This window comes from Marmota marmota, unplaced genomic scaffold, assembly GCF_001458135.2.
Source record: "Marmota marmota marmota unplaced genomic scaffold, marMar, whole genome shotgun sequence".
Classification (NCBI taxonomy): domain Eukaryota; kingdom Metazoa; phylum Chordata; class Mammalia; order Rodentia; family Sciuridae; genus Marmota; species Marmota marmota.
Genome location: NW_025999842.1, coordinates 59,440,174 through 59,461,803, shown reverse-complemented (window position 1 = coordinate 59,461,803; position 21,630 = coordinate 59,440,174). Strand labels below are relative to the sequence as shown.

Below are 21,630 nucleotides of genomic sequence, written 5' to 3'. Positions count from 1 at the left end.
ACTGGATGGGCAGTGAGTGCTTCTGAAGAGAGGAGACAGTGCGTAAGATCACCCAGGGTGCTGGGAGAGGTACCACCACGCAGCACTCAGGTCTCCCCTGAGACCGTGAACTGCACTGAGACAAGGAATTTAGGATTGTGTGTTTCACCCCATTTACGTTTCTCTTCAATGGCACTCACAGAGGGAAGATGAAGAATTAGATTTAAACAAGGGAGGCATCTATGAGGAAGCGAGAAAGGAGAGGAAATGGAAGGCATGTACAAAGGAGTGATTGACAAGGGTATCTCAGTAAAGGGCCCAGGGAGGAAAGACAGCAGAGGATGAGGGACAGCATCAGGTAGTAAGAAGTATTGATGGATTAGAGACCCCAGAGCAAGAAGTTGCTGAATTTACAAGAGGAAATGATCTAGAAGTACAGGACATGGTGGGTAGAAAGTGGGACACTTAAAACTCAAATTATGAAGAGGCCACAATTTTCAATGATGGCGGGATATAACCACAGAGTGGAAGATGAGATGACTAGAAAGAGAAATTTAAGAAACCAAGAGGTGGAGGAATCATCTATGTCTACATTGCAATCACTGAAACAAGAGTAACCTTTAGAGATGACAATGAACCAGGAGCTGAAATCACTGGGAAATGACAGCGAGCCATGGCAACAGGGAGGGACATCTCAACAAGGAGGTTTGTTTGGAAATGCAAGTTGATGGTAGAGGAGTTAAGCTGGGGGATCTGGTCTGATATGGGCCACTGCCCCCCTCTCAGGTGGTATGAGGGAGTGGGATAAAAGATGGACTGTGAAAGGTGGTCATGACAAACAGACACACGTTTTTGATGAAGAAACTTCCTTTGTTTGTCAGAAAACATAAAGTATTGTGATACCCACTCCACCTGAACTTGATGAAGCCTAGGTTCCATTAATTAAAAAAAAATCTGAACCAGACTGTTAATTAGTGATTTATGTCTGATTATTTTCCACTTTTAGCAACAAAAGGGAAAGATTCATCAACAAATAAAAATTCATTATATGCAAAACTGGGTCAAACATTATCACAAATTTTGTCCTTCACACTCTGTGTACTCACCCTAATCCTAGCAATCAGATCCTCTGCTCAAAATTGGCTCTGAGATACCAGAAGCAAAGTAAGACCCAGGCTTTGCACGACAGCAATAATGTGAGACCCTGAACTCACTCAGAATGCCAGACTGCCAATTCAATTCCCACCAGAAAAGACAGAAGCACCCCGAGGACACAGCCATGATAATTGGCCACTTTTCCTGTCCTAAGCCTTAACTTCTCAGTGGTTCATGGATTTTCTTTGAGAATATAAACAAAGCTGTGGACACACTTTTCCAGAAAATGTGTAGAATGACAAGCGTAAAAAATTTTATAGATACTGCAGGCATTTATTGATAACTCTCCTCATCTTCCCCAAGTCCCCCAATTAAGTTAACCAGAATATTACCTACCAGATACCTTCCTATGGCCCTGGCATTTAAATAAGGACAACGAAGGGGTCATCTATCCATACCTGCCAAAAATATTAAAAAATCAAAACCCACTTTCTGCCATCTTCCACCGTCATCAACTACCACCTTTCAAGTTCCCCCTTCCAGAGGTTCAATGTAGGGTCAGTCAAAAATCCCAGAAAATACAGAGAGAAATAAAACCCACAACACAATTCTACACGAAATTTTCGTAACATCTTTAAAAGATCCCCACAAATTACTGAGGAAAGTAGTCAAGACTCCAGCTGCCAATTTTCAAAGACTGACCCCAGCCCAACCCAATCTCATACATGTGAGAAGATGTAGGGGGAGGGTCACACGTGTGTATCTCCTAAATACTTCTCAGGCACCATGAACTCTCTCGAGTACCCCAATTACTGCCCTTCCCCCTCAAAACCCTGACGGAATGTCTTCACTTACCAGGTGCTAAAGCCAAAAGCCAGGCGTCTCCCTCTCCAGCTGTCTCCCTCTCCACCACACCTGTTACCACCATTGGGGCACCTATCTCCTACCTAAAGCGTTCAAAGCCTCCCCTCTCCCCCTCCCACACTGCCACCACCATAGTCTAGGCCTCTAATACCTCCTACTCTTCAACGGTGATGGCCACCCAATGACCCTCTGGGACCGCAGCCATGCACCAACACCTGTGCTCTCCATCCTCCATGACACAGCTAGAACTCGACTCTGTAGGCAAATCCAATCAGATCAACCTTCTGCTTAAAGCCTTTCAGGGGTGGCAGGGCCTTCCAAACCCCACATAAGCTCCTGGTTTTGGAAGGCCCAGAGAAAGGAGGGCATCTCCAATTGCCAAAAACCAAACAGTAAGTGTATGACCTGGTACTGTAGTTAAGGTTTATGGTGTGGCAGGTGGTATGTTTAAACACTGGGTGTGCACTCTCTTGAGTGTGTATAGTTCATGGAATTCTGTTCCTAGAGATTAGTTTTTTTAAAAAATAATAATAATAACAAAGTGACACAGGAATAGGACTGCAGTGGATCTTGGGGTTCGTCACACAGAGCTGCCTTCCAGGCCCATGGCAATGTTTCATTCCTTGGCTACTGGCCTGGGCTGCAGCCCTAGCTAGCTCAGCATAGCTACCTTACCCAATCCTTCATCTCGCGTCTTTTCCAGGGCCAGCCAAGGCCTACGGATCAAGCTCTGGGTCCAAAGATTCAATACCATCATCTCAACCTGGAAAACCTTTGGAGGGCCATCCCAGTGTCAAAGCCCTTGCGGATCCAATGGTGCCCTATTCAAAAACTACAACAAAACAAAGTGGCCCTGGGTCCAATCCCCAATTATCACCCCTAAATCTCTGATCTGCCATCAATTCCCTCTACCTCAGCCCTCCCCACCTCCCCAAGCTTTCTCTACCTCGTACTAACTCTTGAGATCTCAGTTCACATAATCCATTCTTCTAAGATCTCTTTCCTGAGGCTCCTGGGTACCAGATACCCTTCTGATGAGCTCAAGTGGCAACCTGTGCTGCTTCACTTTTAGAACTGTATACCTCCCTGTTTCCTCTGTCCTCTTAAAATCCTCTGTAACTGTCCTCCTTAAGTGGCAGACACTGGACAGTTGGAACTCATGTCATGTTCACCCTATCCGGATCCAAGTACCTAACCCACAGTAGGATGAGGTGACACAATGCTGTTCATTTTGCCAAACAAAACCTACGAATCGCCAATACACAACACAACAGTGCTTGCAAGAGTTTTCAGCCAAGAAACTTTGTTTATTCTTAAAGGCAAAGGGAACCACCATTTCTGAAATACCAGCTTACATGCTAGAATTTAGATTGTTGATTATAAGGATTGGAAAGATGAAACTTAAAAACAGCATGACAATAGCAGTCTCTTCCCAAAACTTCTGCAGCACAGCCCCACAATGAGTAAAGCATCTGCTGGAGGAATCATTATGATTTCTGAGCACTCCAGCTTTATTGACTAAACTCCAATGACCTTTCCACCATTTAATTATTCCCTAAATGAAAGGTATTTTCCAACATCTGCTCTTAATTTATTTTTAATTTGCATTTACTCTGTCCTCTCTGTTGAAGTTGGAATTACTAATACAGGATGACATTATCTTCACAGCGTCACATTAAACACTCTACTCTTCAATTAAAGTTGCACTAAAATAGTTTTCCAGTCTCTTTTTGCATATAGATTTTCTTCTGTTAAAGACTATTATCTGCACTTTGAAACGAGATTAATATCACCTTTCTTTGCTACTACCTTTCCAAACATGAACACGCTTTCTCTTTTTTTTTCTCCTTTTATTTAGTCTAGTTTTTCATAAAGTATAACCTATCTTTCATAATGTGTATAGAAAAAAATTGAAATACTCTCAAAACTTAATCCAATTTAAATTCACCCATAAATTGACCAAAAGGTAATGTGAGAAAAATAGGAATAGTTGACTAAGGAGTAGAAATAACTCTAAAATGTTCAGAAGGAAATCAAGTTAAGAAAATCGAATCAGAGGGAAAAGATCCTAACTAGTTTTGAAAATCTGAGCTACAGTACGATTTGAAAAACGATATGCCTAAATCAAAGATATAAAACAAGTGCCAGAAAGATGAAGTTTACATTGAGGCTTTACACATGCTGTTACTAACTGCTATCCGTCTTTCAAACCCTTCCCTCACTCTACCTCCACCTGGACCACTCTGCCCAAGTCCCCAAAAGCTCCAACCTCAACATTTACTCTAACCACAGTTTTACCTGCTCCAGGCCTCTCTCCAAAACTCTGCCTTCTATATTAATCATTCATGCTGCCACCCAAGTTTTCTGCCTGATAAACAGTCATGAGCCACTCATTAACCCACTTCAAAACCTGTAGTGACTCCCTTAGTCTGCTCTAAACAACTTTCAAAATCTAAGCTCTCCCATCACCCCCATTACTCCAGCCACGTTCAAGTACCATCTACTGACTCAAAACACGCTGTTCTTTTTCCATCAGCTATAATGTTCTCCCCCCCACTGTCCACCTGCCTGACTCCTATGCCTTTTTCAAGACCCACCTCAAATTCCCCTTGTTAGGGTCCTCTCCTACTCACCCTACCCTCCCTCCCGCAGGAAAGAGCTGTCCTTACTACCATGTTTTCGCTGCCTTTTATATAATGCACTGATTTTTGCACAAAAATATCTGTTTATGCTTTCCATTTCCATCAGTCTGTTGCGCCAGAGTGCACAACAGGAAGAGAAATGTGTCTTGCTCACCTCTGCACCGAGCATCTAGCAACAGTGTCTGGGCAATAACCATTGGCTGGACTAATAAGATGTATGCACACTCATCTAATTTTGCAAAACCATTAAAAGATCCCAGTAAGCCTTTATTGAGCACTTACTGTGTGTGTAGACTCAGCCAAATGCTGACATCAAAAAATTCAAATGAGGAAAACACACACATATCCAAAAGTCAGAAGAACCGAAAATAGAAATAAAGAGTGAACAAGAAGGAAAGATCAATACTGGCACAGTGATCAGAGAGAAAAAAGCTTTGTGGCATTTATGCTGATGTTCCAAGGATGAAGGTTTCCAAATCATAGGGCGGAGAGAAGAACCAGGCACAGAAACCAAAACAAGCAGAAGCAGGAGAATGACCACGGATGGTCTTCACATGACCCTGCTGGCCTCTTAACAGTGGTGTGGGGGACAAAATGTGAGATGGGGGTGAGGGGCAATGATGCTAGAAAGGTAGGATGGATTTACACTGCCTTAAATGTCTCATCTAAAGTTGGCACAGTGCTGGGCATGGTGATGCATACCTGTAATCCCAGCAGCTTGGGAAGGCTGAGGCAGAAGGATCGCCAGTTCAAAATCAGCCTCAGCAATTCTTAGTGAGGACCTAAACAACTCAGGGAGACCTTGTCTCAAAATAAAATATAAAAAGGGCGGGGGATGTGGCTCAATGTTACAGAGCCCCTGGGTTCAATATCGGGCACCAAAAAATAAACAACTAAAGTCGGCACACTGAGTTCTCCTCCCTGGGCTGTCTGCCCTGATGCCCCCAGAATAACACTTTTCCTGCCCCAAATGCACAAGGTTTCCCTGAGACAGATAGAAAGTGTATACACATGTGTATGCTCTCCAAATATGGATACCCTCCTAACATAACTGGTAGCATCTCTTGAAATGCACATGCAAGTTAAAAATAATTCAAGTCCACTCATTCTTCTATACAGTTAGTCTTATAATGGGAGTTATATATAATTAAGAGTCTAACATGTCACATGCTATGGAACTGACCCTCAATACCACATTTAAAAACATAGAAGTTAACATTTCTCCATTCTATAGTATGTCTAAACATTTAAAGGGATCTCATGTGGTAGCAGTAAACTAGAACACATACAGAGTTTTATTTACAAGTGCCCCAGAAGCTGGGCTTTGGGGTAAGACCAGGAGACTTTGACATCAAATAAGACTCAAAGTCAGGCGGGACTGGGGAAATAGCTCAGTGCAGAATGCTGGCCTCCCTTGCACAAGGCCCTGCACTCAATCCCCAGTAGGAAAGAAAAGGAAGGAAGGAAGGAAGGAAGGAAGGAAGGAAGGAAGGAAGGAAGGAAGGAAGGAAGGAAGGAAGGAAGGAAGGAAGACACTCTCCCATCCAGTTGATAACTGCTTGCTAAAATTTAGAAGACAATATAAAATTTCAAAACTGGTAACAATCCACTTTGAGAAATGGGTCACGTGTAAGTGTATGTGTTGAGGTGTAGATTTTACCAGTTAACTTCCTCCTTTTTCTTTAAAACTTACCCCCACATTGTAAGATGGCCAACATCTCACAAAAATCCTTGATCCAACATAGACCATCATCTCAAGTGGGCTCCACCAGGTGCTCCTTTTTAGATTCCCAATCTTAAGTCTGTCTCAGGAACAGATCCCATTAAATTCTAAAATGTGATTTCCAGTCCCACACATTGACATAAAGAGAAGCAAATGTGTATCTCAAATTACCCTGAAAGTTGTTGAATCAATGAAGAAATTAAAATCCCTTCCTGTGCCTTCAAAGAAATCAGACCCAAGGTACCTGCAAATAACCCAAGGTCTGTAAGAGATTTGGGGTTTGTGGTTTGGTTTGGTTTGGTTTAGCTCAGTTTGGCTAACTAACCATAAGGACATCCGGACCCCTAGGGTACTTGCCATGGTGGTCTCTGAGCCACTTAACTCCTTAGTTCATCTTTAGCATAAAAATCATCATTCGGGCTGGGGTTGTGGCTCAGTGGTACAGTACTCACCTGGCACATGCGATGCCCTGGGTTAGATCCTCAGCATCACATAAACAAATAAATAAATAAAATGAAGGTATTATGTCCAACCACAACTAAAAAAATAAATACTTTTTTTTTAAAATCATCATTCATCTTTTTAAATTCACTTATTTTAAAAGAATGATAGACAAATTATTTCATATCAAAAGGAAGCATAGTTATATTAAAATTACCAGAAATCACCCAGAATTTTAAAAACAGGGAGGAAAATATACTTTTCTCTGAACTTAAGATAAGAAAATTTGAACAGAGTGTAAATGGGAGAATTTTTTTTCCTACCACAAGTTACAAACACATGTCTTGCAAATGATGTCTTAGGAAATGCACATGAGAAGCTTTACAATGAATTGTTCAGAACTCCATGTTCAAGTATTACCTAGGAAAAGAACCCAGGATGAGACGTTAGATTCCCAGGAGGTAGAGGCTTAACACACTGAGGTGGCAACTGAGGAACTCAATGAAGAAATACTCCAGTCTGAAATACTCTCGTGACGTCTTCTGGTTCAATGGGCCACAATAAGAAACAGCCCCACATTGCAATCTCCTGACCCACTTTCCTTGGTTTTACCTTCACTCAGCATAAACCACAACTTTCCAAACACCGGGACCAAGAAAAAGCATCCATTAACTTTTTAAATTATTTAAAGGAAAGTATTTACAAGTTTTTTTTTTAAAATCATAAACATTTGACTATAACTTTCCTTGCTCCTCTGAAATGCAGACTACTTTTACTTTGATTCAGAGTGTCAAACCTCCCTTTCTTGTGTATAAACCAACAATGCTAGAGAGAATAACCCAGGGGACTTGTTAAAACTCCGATGTAGCTGGGTGCAGTGGCACAGGCCTGTAATCCTGTAATCCCAGAGGCTCAGGAGGCTGGGGCACGAGGACTGCAAGTTCAAAGCCAGCCTCAGCAAAAGCGAGGCGCTAAGCAACTCAGTGAGACCCTGTCTCTAAATAAAATACAAAATAGGGCTGGGGATGTGGCTCAGTGGTCGAATGCCCTGAGTTCAATCCCCAGTACCAAAACAAACAAACAAAAAACCTCCTAATGCCAAGACCCCATCCCACCTAAGTGAGTCAGAATCCAGAAGGTCACTTCCAACATACAGCCTGAGTTAGGAATTCCATACATGACAAACTCAAAATAAAAACATATGCATAAATCTATGTAATTATGGAATTAATGTTAGATAATGCCACTCACATCATCTATGGGAACAAGAGAACTAGTCAACCTCAATATGTATTTCACCCCACAATCCTCTTCATATAATACCATATACCAAAATCTTATTTAGAAAACAAAATTGAAGAAATTTACAAATTATATATGTTATATATATGTTGTAGATGAACACAATACCTTTATTTTATTTATCTTTATGTGGTGCTGAGGATTGAACCTAGGGCCTCACACATGTGAGACAAGCACTCTACCACTGAGCCACAACCTCAGCCCCTACAAATATCAACTCTATGGAATTACAGAAGACCTAAACAGATAAAAGCTGTATCACTTCAGAGACACAAAATCATATTTTTTAATGGACTTCTCTGCTATATCAGAAATGTCATTATGTGTTTTTTTTTCTCCCCAACTCTTTGAAAAAAAGGTTTTGTTACATAATTGTTAAAATTATCAAACTGGACACAAATAATAATTGCCAGCCAGACAGCCCACACTCACACACACAAAAAAACATAAATTTGAAAATATCGATCAATCAGTTGTTATTCTTGTGCTTTTTGTATTGAGCTCATTGAGCTCAACTGCCATGATAGAACTGGTTATTTTTTTAAGAAACCAAATTTCCAAAACTGATGAAAAATTGTACCACCCCACACCTTAACATTAGCTGCCAGATGAGTATATATAAACAATTTTTATTAACTGGGACAAGTGAACACATTTCTGATAGAGAAGCCCCACATGACACAAATAAACCTTAGGTATCTGGCAATTAATTCAAAGGCACAAATTGAGGACCAGACATACATGGAAGCCAGAAGCTATATCTGCCTCCTGGAGGTGACAGGTCAATCCAGAAATAAAGCAAGCAAAAGTGAAAGGAGAGAAACCCACTTTCCATTCCTGGGTCCAGAAGCCATCATCTCATGAGAAAATATACATTAAAAACTCACACTGACTCACAGTATAAATGTTGGATTGAGTGTAGTTCTTATCAAGCAGTTCAGGCATACGAAAAGATAAACAGGATAATAATATCAAATGCTTCTCCTCCACACACAGTTTAAGGGGGAAAAAATCTGGCCAATGCATCTAAAACCACCTGCGTCCCCTTTCTTCATTGCTTTAGATTAAATTTTAACTAATATTTACAACTGTTAAATGAGCGTGTATGTTCCCTTGTTCCCAGAAAAAAAAAATCATCATATCAGCATCTAGTGCAAACTTCTGGGTTCACATGAGGTTCAATAAAATTGAGTTTTCCATTCTGTCTCTATAATTAATGCACTTCCTTTGCTTAGAATCATTCTAAGCAATTCACATTTTCCGGTTGTGAATGGATCTATCGTCTCTGCAGCTTTCACCGTCAGAGTAACAGGTCATGAGAATCGCATTAATACAGAAAACTTTCTTACGACTGCACTGCTTCAGCATAATGTGGTGACAATATGGACAAGAATTTTATAGGCATTACAAGAATAGCTGCTCTCCTCCACCAGAGTTGAATTTCCACCAGGGTTCCTGTCCATCACCACAAATCCCTAGGGCTCATGGAAAAAAACAAACCTACTCAAAGACATGCCTTTAAAGCACAGGAATTCCAGCCCAGTAAAGCTTTAGGAGGAAAAATGAGTTATTTTTCACAGTCCCTTAAGCTATTTAGAAAAATACCCTCATAGATGCTTTTTTAAACTTAAGAGAGAGAAGTAGACCAATGACTCCCTAAATACCACTCAGTCACCCTCTTTTCCTAAAGAAAGAGCTCTGCAAGGTCAACAAAGGTCATCTTCCACATAATTTGCATCACACTGAATCTTATTAGATGATTTTACTTTATTGTAAACACAGCATACTTCCACGAGGCTTGCTATAAATGTAACCAGGTATAATAGTCTGTATTAAAGAATTGTCTGATTTCACTGGCCTCTCTTCTTCCCACACTCCTCTATCAACTCTTTCAATACCACAGTTACCTATCTGGGCATCAGACCGGGGCTTAACCTGTGCCAAATGTTAGGGCATCTGAAATCCACTACCTTTTCTACCAGCCAGTTAAAAACTTTATGCAACAGTTAGAGGAAAAGAGAAAAGGGAATTCACATCAGAAAGAGATTATCAGTTTCTCTATTTCAACCAAAGGACTGCCTGTTCTCTGGTATCTTCCCCTCTGCCACCTCTCAACAGAGAATGACAGAAACCAATGTCAAAAAACAAGGAAGGGCTGGGGCTGTGGCTCAGTGGTAGAGCGCTCGCCTAGCAACGTGCAAGGCCCTGGGTTCGATCCTCAGCACCACATATAAATAAAGTTAGTGTGTGAAACTACAACTAAAAAAAATAAATAAACATCTTTAAAAAAAAATCAAGGAAGACCTCAACAGGCCCAGAGGAACAGTTCTGTCTCTTACAACTTTCCCTCCCTTGGCAGGGCTATGAGGCCAATCAGGGACCTAGAGAAGCTCTGCCTCTCAGCCCAACTTTGGTAACTATGAAGGAAAAGGCAGAAAGACTGTCTAGATACAGTTAATACAGGACAAATTTGCAAGGGACAAATACAAAAGGAAGAACCACCAACATCAACAGAATCAACTGCCTTGTAAATTAGAAGACTGAGTACTACACAGAGGTCAAAGGCAGAGTTTCTGAAATCACATCACCTCCATCTAATCCCATCTCTGACGTTTTCAAGCTCTGGAGCAATTTTTATTGAATAAACATTTATTGTTCACCTACTTGAGCTGGGCACTGGGCTTGGTACCAGGGAGATCTGGGTCCCTGCTCTTGTGAGGTTAAATTCTTAGTGGGAAGGATATTAACCAATACATCATCCGCACCAGACGGCAATAAGAACACAGGAAACTTAAATGTAGTGGTGCAGTCAAGAGTGACTGGGAAACTTTGATTGGGCAAAGGGGAGGGTGGAGAGGATAGGGGGCATGGGGGTAGGAAAGATGGTGGAGCTCCATGGACAGTATTACCCTAAGTACATGTATGACTGCACCTATGGTGGGATGCTACATCGTGTACAACCAGAGAAATGAAAAGTTGTACTGCAATTGTGTACAACCAATCAAAATGCATTCTGTTGTCATATATACCTAATTGAAATAAATAAATAATTTTTTAAAAAAACAAATAAATTAATTAAAAAAAAAAGTGACTGGGAGAGCTGCTTTCCAAAGCCAGCTGGGAAGATCTCTCAGGAGATGACACTTAAGCCTAGATCCAAAGGCATCAGACAAAGATGAAGGAAAGTGGTATGTGTAAAGGCCCCGGGGGCAGGCACTAACAAGAAAATGAAAGAAGGCCAGTGCAGCAAAGCACTTCTGTATAGCTGGTGTTTGTCATCTTTAAAACAATGTTGTAAAAATTGAACACTGAGCAGAGTATCTGCTCCTAGCATGTGTCCAGTAAATGTAAGATGCTAAATTAAAAAAGAAGTAAACAAAAGCCAGGCACCATGGTGCACGCCTGTAATCTAGCAGCTTGGGAGGCTGAAGCAGGAGGATCAAGAGTTCAAAGCCAGCCTCAGCAATTCAGCGAGGCCCTAAGCAACTCAGCAAGATCCTGTCTCTATATAAAATATTTTTTTAAAAGGCCTGGGGATGTGGCTTAGTTGTAAAATGCCTGTGGGTTCAATCCTTACTACCAAATACAATAAAACGAGTAGAAGATGCTAGAATCTCACGATCATCAGATCATCATCATCAGTGTCATCCCATCATTAGCAGCAAGGTGCCCTGTCAAAGGCATGATTTATATGGCTTCTAAATTCCCTCAACAATTATCCTAGGATTAGACAAGAATACAGGAAGTGAAGAAAAAAATGATACCACTGAGACACTCCAGCTTTCTGTCCAAGGCTTTTTAAAGGGTGCATGGTACCACAATGTAGAGTGCACCCCACCACTTCACGGCCCTCTCTCACCTAAACCCCTAACTGTCCAAATCTCCACTTGGAGCTTGCTGACACACTCTTCTTAGCTCTAAGAGCTACCCTTTGGGCTCAAACTCTCAACAACAGCACCGAGAACAGGAGAGGATGACAAGTCTCTATTATTAGCTTTCAGGTAGGTTAGTTACTGACAGAATGAAACAGCAGGGCTGACATTCTTTGATTTTATGTGCATCTGCAACCCTTGTATTATTTCATATTTTACAATGTTCCAAGCAGAAGCTCATGTATCACATACTCCACTGGCAATGTATTTCACTTAAAAAATTATTATTCTTGGCCTCCTGTCTCAAAATCTTTACTACCTTGTTAAGCTTTCTGAAGCCTGCTAAGGCTGTCAATAACATAGTCATTGATGACAAACTTGACTATGTGCCTTTAAAGGAGAGAAAAACCTACTTTTACCCAATCTCCAATCCTTGATCATTAAAGATCAAATTCTTTCCAGTTACTTCACTCAAATCCAGGGTAAATGTACTACAACCATAAAGAAGTATATGGCTTTTATATTCATGAAACTATTCCATTACCTATCCCTGATAGCTTCGTATTTCTGTTTAGATGGTGGAAATAGCTTTTAAACATAAAAAACCTTAAACAGCATGAAGCGAACTAAGACAGAATGAGGGCAATAAATAATCCCAATAACTTAACACAAAATGCATATATATTTTATTATGCCAGGCTTTTAGACTGTCCAAACTCAGGGATCTGGGGAGAACAGAAGAATCTTCATAAACCAAAACTTTAAATTGGTCAATATATTTTCGACATTACATTTTTCCACCCCAATCTCTCCTCCTGCCGCCTCATTCAAACCCCAAAAGGAAGAAACCTAGAATAGTGGATTACAATCAAAATTCTCCAATAAGAAAATATTCCATTTTCGTTTGTTCACTTGTTTGTTGTTATTGTTTTACATTGCTGGAGATTGACCCCAGCACCTGGTGCGTGACAGGCACATGCTCTGTCACTGAGCTCTATCTACAGCCCAATTCTTTCCTTAAAAAAAAAAAAGGAAAAAGCAATAAATTCAGCACAGACCATGTTCAAGAATAATGTTTTAAAAAATATATACTGTGTGTAGATGATGCCTATGGTATTAAATTTTTTAAATCTCTTAATAATATATAAATTTTGGAGAACCATATTACCACTGTATGCAAAGAATTTACCTTTTAAAAAATTCTTAAACTATCTTCCCAGAAAGAAAGATTGAGACTAACAGCCTCATTCAAATCCAAACTTATCTATTCGGTTTTGCAACATAATCCAACCAAAAAGAATGAGATTCATATCTCAGCTATGCAACAGCTAAATTTTCAATGTGTTTTGAAGTAGATACTTTTTAAGAAAAGAGTAATAGTAATAACTTTGGCATTAAAACACTACAGGCAATTTGAGAGTCTTTTAAAATACAATAATTAAGCAATAGAGGTTGCCAAAGAGCTTTAGAAAATACATACAGACAAAAAGAGAAAAATAATAATCCCAAAGTACAGAGATGATCAGTTTTAACATTTTAGTTTACACCCCACTAATTTTGTTATAAGATATTTTTCATAAGAATAAATTCACATATTACATATTTTAACAATATATTGAGAACAAATTACTATGTTTACACACATGTACTCACACACATACATGCACACATATCTTTTTTTTTTTTTAAAGAGAGAGAGTGAGAGAGAGAGAATTTTTTAATGTTTATTTTTTAGTTTTCGGCAGACACAACATCTTTGTATGTGGTGCTGAGGATAGAACCCGGGCCCCACGCATGCCAGGCGAGCGCGCTACCGCTTGAGCCACATCCCCAGCCCACACACATATCCTTATCAATTTTTTTGAATGCATAATCTTCTTTATGGGTATACACTGATTTAATTAGCTCCATTGAGGTTCTATATAATCTGTTCAGTGCACTACAGTAAAAAAACAGAGTGAGCAAGGCACAGTGGCACATGCTCATAATCCCAGCGGCTGGGGAGGCTGATGCAGGAGGATTGCGAGTTCAAAGCCAGCCTCAGCAAAAGCAAGGCGCTAAGCAACTCAATGAGACCCTGTCTCTAAATAAGATACCAAATAGGGCTCAGTAGTCGAGTGACCCTGAGTTCAATCCCTGATTCCTCCCCACTCAACGCCCCCCCCAAAAAAAACAGAATAAGCCTACCACTATTTCCAAGTTATTTGACTGTGATATTCTTTTTGAATTACACATTAACCTTAGAACTTGAGAACCTTTCAAAATACTTTGAGCAATAATAACCTAACCAATCCCCGATATTGGGTTTTTTATGGTTTTCCACTTTTTGTATTATAAATAATGCTGTGATCAATGTCTTGAATGTGCATTTATATGCACTGCCTATGGGAAAACTCTCAAAATAGAGTTACTTCACTAATTAATATAACCTTGTTAAAAACAAGTTCAATCCTCAGCACCAAAAACAAAAGTTATAATTTTTGCCAAAACATCCCCTAACAATGTACGAGTTAGCCCACATAAACAACAACTTTAAATTTAAAGAATATGTTGGAAGTTTATATGCTTATCATCTATACCCAGTATTTTTAAACTTACATAATTACTCTTTAATGGACATGGACACAGTACCAGTAATAAATATCAAAGGTCTTAGTGTAACGGAAGTTGACTCATGAAACTATCTAGGATCATAACACCTCACAATTCATAAAACATGAACAATATGGAGACATTAAATAAATAGTCTCTCCTTCATTTTCCTCTTTATCACCTTTACATATTTCTGAATATAGTCTGCACTGTTAAGAGGTTATTAACAATCCCTTATATTTATATAGTACTTTATACCACTAAGACATTTTAAAAAGAAGAAGAAGAAGTTTAGGGGATGGTTGGGGATGTGGCTCAACTGGTAGCGTGCTCGCCTAGCATGCATGAGGCACTGGGTTCAATCCTCAGCACCACGTAAAAATAAAGACATTGTGTCCACCTAAAAAAAAACTAAAATAAATATTAAAAAAAAAAAAAAAAGAAGTTTAGGGGATGAGAATATTCTAGAAGCACACTTTAAAGTGTATAAACCAAAGGACAGGAAGCTGTCCTTCAAAAGATCCTTCAAGCTCCAAAATATCCACTTACACATTTACAGCAAAGTCTCTAATATCCCAAATCTTTACCAACCAGCCAACACCGGTATTGTGGAGGGAAATGTGTATCCTAAAATATTGAATGAGGTCTTATTTTCAGCGCATATACCTGCAGTTTCAAATAAGAAATAAGCTCCTACCATAATATATGGATGGCTCACATAGCCAAAACAGGCTTTGAGTTCCTTTTTTAAAGTGACAGTGGATGTAATTTTGTACCTCAAAGTAACTCTCAAAGTTACTTAAGTATAGTGTTCACACCCAGCATAAAGTTCTGTGTAATTTGCAAAGCTCAAAAAGGCCCTGCCTGCTCAAAAATATCTCCCCTTTAAGCCAGTCTCAGAATCATATTGAAGCTTTTTAAAAATTACAGTAATTTTTATTCAATAGGTCTGGAGTAGAGCCAACACATCTGCATTTGTAAAATCTCCCCAGTTGATTCATTCGTACAGCCGGCATCAAAAAGCACTCAGTTACATAAGACTAGGGAAAGAGAGGTATCCTGAGGTCCCCAGTGTTTGTATGAAAACTGTTCATCTGTCTTGGTCCAGTTGATTTGGTAATTTAGGGGAACACTGTACCTTGAGAAGGTTCAAAAGGGGAGCGAAGGTAGGGTGCCTGTTGGCCAAGCACTAGCCACCCAGAGAGATGGGAGGTGAGCATACTGTTAATGGAATCAATCCTTTAGGAGATCCTTCCTCCCAGAAATGATGGTACTTCCTATGTTAAGCATATAATTCCCTTCAAATTTCAAAAATACAGAAGAAAATGCTCAGGCATGTTTCTGTATTTTAATGGCAGTTTTATTCCCAAACAGCATTTAGCTACAAGTACCAGTTTCACCAAGCAATACCAGTCAACATGCAATGAGACAAAATTGGATCAAGAAATTAACGCAGAGACATTATATTACCTTTGACAAATTAATGGTCATTTGTCAGAATTAAGTTTCTGAAAAGAAGTTTGCCTCACAAGAGCAATGCAAAACAAGCCAAGAAACCTATGTCTTCTAAATAGTTTCTGCATAAAAATCCAGAATTATCTTGGGCTTCCATGACTTACCAGATCTGGACTTAATGATGTCACTGAACTCATTCTGCCCATCATCGGACCTGGCTTCGTGCTCTCCATACTTGGCCATCCTGGCTGAGTTTCAGCACAATCCAAAGACTTTCCCAAGTCCTTTTTAAGACTTTCTACTTTGTTTGGTGGTTCAGCCTGGCATCAATGCCTAAAAAGAAAAGAAAAAGCATTGATTTGTTTGTGTGTGTACATATGCATGTATGTATGTGTGTATATTTATATCTATCTTAGATATAGATATACACACATACATACATATGTACACACAGATAGATATAGATATACACACACACATAAACATATGTATCCTGTTAAGAGGATATTAATAATCCCTTATATTTATATAGTACTTTATACCACTGAGACATTTTTTAAAAAGAAGTTTAGGGGATGAGAACATTCTAGAAGCATATTTTAAAGTATATAAACTAAAGGATAGGAAGCTATCTTTCAAAAGATCCTTCAAGCTCCAAAATATCCACTTACACACACACAAATATATATATATATATATATATATATATATATATATATATATATACACACATACATATAAACACATAGGTACATACAGTTATTTATAGTAACTATTCCTTCAGCAAAAATGTATTGAGGGCCTACCATGTGTAAGACACACAGATCCAGACAGTGGGGATTTGATTACCAACAAGAAACACAGCTTCCATTATTATGGAACTTACAGATACTAAGCAATTAATTATACAATGAATTATTTCTTTACAATACTGATAGTCTACAAACGTACAAAGGAGAATTACTGAGTAATGAAGCATATGGCAGAGGAATTGGACCTGCCCTGGGCAATTGAGAAGGCTTTCTTGAAGAAATGATACTTGAGCTCAGTTTTTAAGGATAAGAAGAAATTAATTAGCCAGGAAGGGAAATAGAAAAAGTACGAGCTTTCCATGTGAAGTAGTGCAAAGACCAATGGAGCATGTGAAGTGCTTTTGGAGAGAAGTCAGCCAGGAAGCAATGTATCTGAGCAACAAGGTGAGGAAGGTTAGGCAAGACCAGAGACAGGGTTTCTGGTCAAGGCTCCTAGTCTTCAGAAGCTAGAGGTCCAGTAGATGGTTTTAAGCATGGCCAGATTGTCCTTTTATAAAGACATTCTGATTTGTAGGTGGACCACAGTGACATGTGGGAACCAGCAAAAACTATAGCAGGATTATGCAAAATGCTAATTAAACAATCTACACCATGGATATATAGATGCTGAGTAAAAATTTCTTTCAACTCTTCTACACATTTGAAATTTTTTATGATAATATGTTGGGGAAAAAATTCCTACCTTGACCAGTAATCAGACTTGATTTAACCAACAAGAGGACATCATACCATGCAATGGAAAATATAATACATCATCTATATGGTATTCTTGCCAAAGTTTTACCGTCATGAGCAGACAAATCTAGACAGTGGGTGGTTTTCCAAACATATGGTCTAGTCACTCCAAAACTGTCAACTTCCAGAAAACTAAAATTTCTGAGGAAGGGGGAACTTTGTGGATTAAAGGAGACTAAATAGATATAACAACCAAATGCAATTCTTGATTGCACATAAAATTTTGAAACAAAACATCTTGGAAATCATTTCAAAAATATGAAATTGGAGTGTACATTAGGCAATAAATTTCTTCAACATTAATTAATGGTGGTGTTATACAGGAGAATGTCTTTGATTGTAGGAGATACGTGATGAAATATTTAACAATGAAGTATGACAATATTTTCCTTCAACTTAATTTCAATCAGGGCAGCATTGATCTATCAATATGTACACTGATGTGTATTTGGATGTATATGTGCATAGATATGCACTCACAAAGAGAGGAAGTAAACATTGTAAAGTAAATGAGGAAACTAGTTAAAGAGCACTTGAATATTTATTGTGCTAATCTTTCCATTATAATATTATGGGCAGGGCTGGGGATGTGGCTCAAGCAGTAGCGCGCTCGCCTGGCATGCGTGCGGCCCAGGTTCCATCCTCAGCACCACATACAAACAAAGATGTTGTGTCCGCCGATAACTAAAAAATAAATATTAAAAATTCTCTCTCTCTCTCTAAAAAAAAATAGATAAATAAACAATGGCCACATTGTGTTATTTATCAATATCTAGGTAGTTCCTCTAAAAATAATAATCATAATAATAATAATATGGGCAGGATTATTGCCTAAACATTAGGCAATAAACAGTGGGTAGAAAGAAAAATGAGTTTTCTGTGTGGGATATTTGGGTATTAAATAAAGAAGGTCAGTAGGATTTGTGAACTGATTGGATTTTAGAAGTTGAGGATACTAATGTGCAGAATGACTCCCCAATTTTGGATGGCCAATTAGGTGGACGGTGAGTCATTCACTGAGCTGGGGAACACTGGAGGACAGCTGGTGGGAAGAAAAAATCATGAATGTGGTTTGGATTTGCTGAGTTTGAGATGCCTCCAAAATACCTAAGAGAAGATGACTAAAGGCAGTTGGAGATACAGTTCTGAAGCTCAGAAATGGTCTGGATTAGACATATAAATCTAGGTCATTATATGGTATGTCCACTTGACATAGATTTTATTCTGGAAGGTTCATCACATGAATTTGAATGCACATAGGTACCACTCAGATAAAATAATCCTAATTCTTGGTTAACCAAGTGAGAAGCATCTTTAAATCTAAAGAACTGAATATTCTGTCCTGTAGTATAGCCATTTCACTAAGAACTCCAATAATCAGAGTACTAGACTGCCCCAAATACTTCCCAGGACACACTGCCCCAACAATCCAAAAAGAATCAGAATTCAATTTTAAGTTCAGCAATCTGCCTCTATGCTGATAATAACCCCCTTAAGAATATCCCAGTGCCAACTGATAATCATTTAATTGAGACTATAACAGTCAACACATTCAAACGTTCATTTGCAGATAATGTACATTAATCCACATATTAAAACACATATCAGAATTAGGATATACTGCTACCCAGGACTGGACAACGCAATCATTTAATTCCAGAGTGCATCATATTACTATTTTTAAATATATAATTATATAATATTTAATATTTTATATATTGTTTTATAATGTAATATTGGAGAACTATGCCATATGGTATTATTTGGTTATATGTGACATATATAATCTATAATAACTTTTTTCTGATCAAGTCAGGAAAAAGGTATATTCTATTCATAAGAGCAAAATTACATTAGAAAAAAATTTTAAGTATTAAAGTGGTTGAAGTAGATGAAAACTAGTAAATTGTTAAAGCTTTAAGAACCATTTTCTCTCTAGTAGGGAAGAATATGTGGATTGATCATCAATCTGCCAGATTTTTATGAGAATATAAATTTTTTTTTTACTTTTTATATGTCTTTACCAGTACTAAAAATTTATGGATTATTGTATGGTTAACTTCCTTTCTTCGGGTACAAAACTGTAAAAGACTTGTTAAATTCTCAAGTGTATTTTAGTATATTCAAGAACCAAAAACTTTGTTCAGAAGAATATATAAAAATTTTTATTATGGAAAATCAAGTTTTCCTGAGAAAGATTTCTTTCCTGGGTAAAACTAGTCCCTTTGAGAGATACATCTAATGTTCTTTTTCACAATTGGTCTTATCCAAGGGTCTCCAAGTCAAGGCTGCTCAGAGACTTTCCACACCATAAAAGAAAAAAGTAAATTGTTTACTTGGGACTTTTATTTCATTTGTGCAAAACCAGTAATACCACTCATTGCCACCCTAAAGCTAATTTGTCAAATTTTTGCTTAATAATAAAAATTACTTATATGCTGCAAAAATACAGCAGAAAAGGTGATCAAGGGCCAGAAATGAATGGGAAGAAGGAGAAAGCAGATATTTAATAATTGAGTAACAGTCACTGAATGTCACTTGTTGCCACTAATGCTCAATGACTCCAGATTAAGTTACAGAGGCAAAAAAAAAAAAAAAAAAAATGGCGAAATGCTGCAGCAACTCATAATTGGCTGTCAGGAGACCAAATTAAGATTTCACCACAAACAATGTGTCCCAGTGTGACCCTCCACTTCCACCCGTGTGTTCAGGGAGCTAATGCCATTCTCCACACAAAGCTAGGAGGGAAATTGAGAAGGATTGAGTGGGACATTGCTCTAGAAGCCTTAAGCCTTACACAATTGTAATTTATTGTTACCACTGGCCTATGTTTCCCCTCCCTTGAAATGACATTCTGTAAAGTTTAGCCAGGGGTTTCCCACAAACCAATTCACTCCACTCTACTACATTCACCAAGTCTTCCTTCAGAACATTTCTTTCTGTCATATGGACCAGAAGGCAACAGTGTGCCAATAAACCTAAAGTTAAAAGGCAGTAGATGGGGCTTGGGGCTGTAGCTCAGTGGTAGAGCACTTGCCTAGCACAGATGAGGCACTGAGTTTGATCCTCAGCACCTCATAAAAAATAAATAAAAGATAGTGGAATGAGATGAACAGCATTACAGCATTACCCTAGGTATATGTATGAAGACACAAATGGTGTGACTCTACTGTGTGAACAACCAGAGAAATGAAAAATTGTTCTCTATATGTGTACTATGAATTGAAATGCATCCTGCTGTCATGTAGAACATATTAGAATAAACAAATTCAAAATAGGAAAAAAAATAAAATAAAGTTATAAAATGTTTTTAAAAGTTTTTTTAAAATGTTTTTTAAAAGGCAGTGGATGGCCTTAAAGCCAAAAGTAATGTTTTAAGTTTTTTAAAAAATATATTTTTATTATATATTTTATTTACTTATTTATATGTAAGAATGGAACCCAGTGCCTTACACATGCTAGGAAAGCGCTCTACCACTGAGCCACAACCCCAGGCCCCTAATTTTTTTTAATTTAGAAATATACAATGTAAAAAAATGCACCATTCAACAAGGTGCTATTATGAATGAATTTTCAACGATGTGCAATTATGATGGAAACGCGATTTACATCCTTGGGCAAAAACTATTCATTTACACTAGGAACCAAAACCATTCCTAGTGGAAAGCGTGGAAAAGAGAAGCCAAGGGAACACAAGTTTGCCGCTCAGCTTGAAGCATAGTAAAAGAAATCTCTCAGGGCCAAGAACTGCCATTCACACTCGGAAGCGCTCCAGGGAAGGTTAATACAACTGTGATTAATACTGTTTACAGGAGCAATAAATTTGAGGTAAACACCCAAAGGAGAGTTCAAGAACTGTCTCATCAGTCCCATAAATGCCGGTAAAGGGCCGGTGAATGGCCCCACATAAACCCTGACCCTTGACGCCTTAAGTACCCAAGAGTTTCACATTCCTCCAGCTCTCGCCTGACCCTGCGCTATCCGCAGCCTGCGTACCCAGCGCACATCAGCAACCATCCCATGCGCAGCCAGCCCGGAGGTGACAGAGACCGCTGCAAGTTCCAAAAAAAAAAAAATATATATATATATATATATATATCTGTCTCTTATACACATCT

The 21,630-nt window shown here is 38.6% G+C and overlaps 1 protein-coding gene across 1 annotated transcript in view; it reads right to left on the bottom strand.

Annotated features, from left to right (window-relative positions):
* The window catches only part of Utrn (utrophin), a 515,860-nt gene that overhangs the window by 493,517 nt on the left and 713 nt on the right, over positions 1-21,630 (bottom strand). Inside the window, exon 2 of the mRNA XM_048800520.1 lies at positions 16,130-16,298. Coding sequence (XP_048656477.1) covers positions 16,130-16,208 — 79 coding nt within the window. The 5' untranslated portion in view covers positions 16,209-16,298. The remainder of the gene's footprint in view (positions 1-16,129; positions 16,299-21,630) is intronic.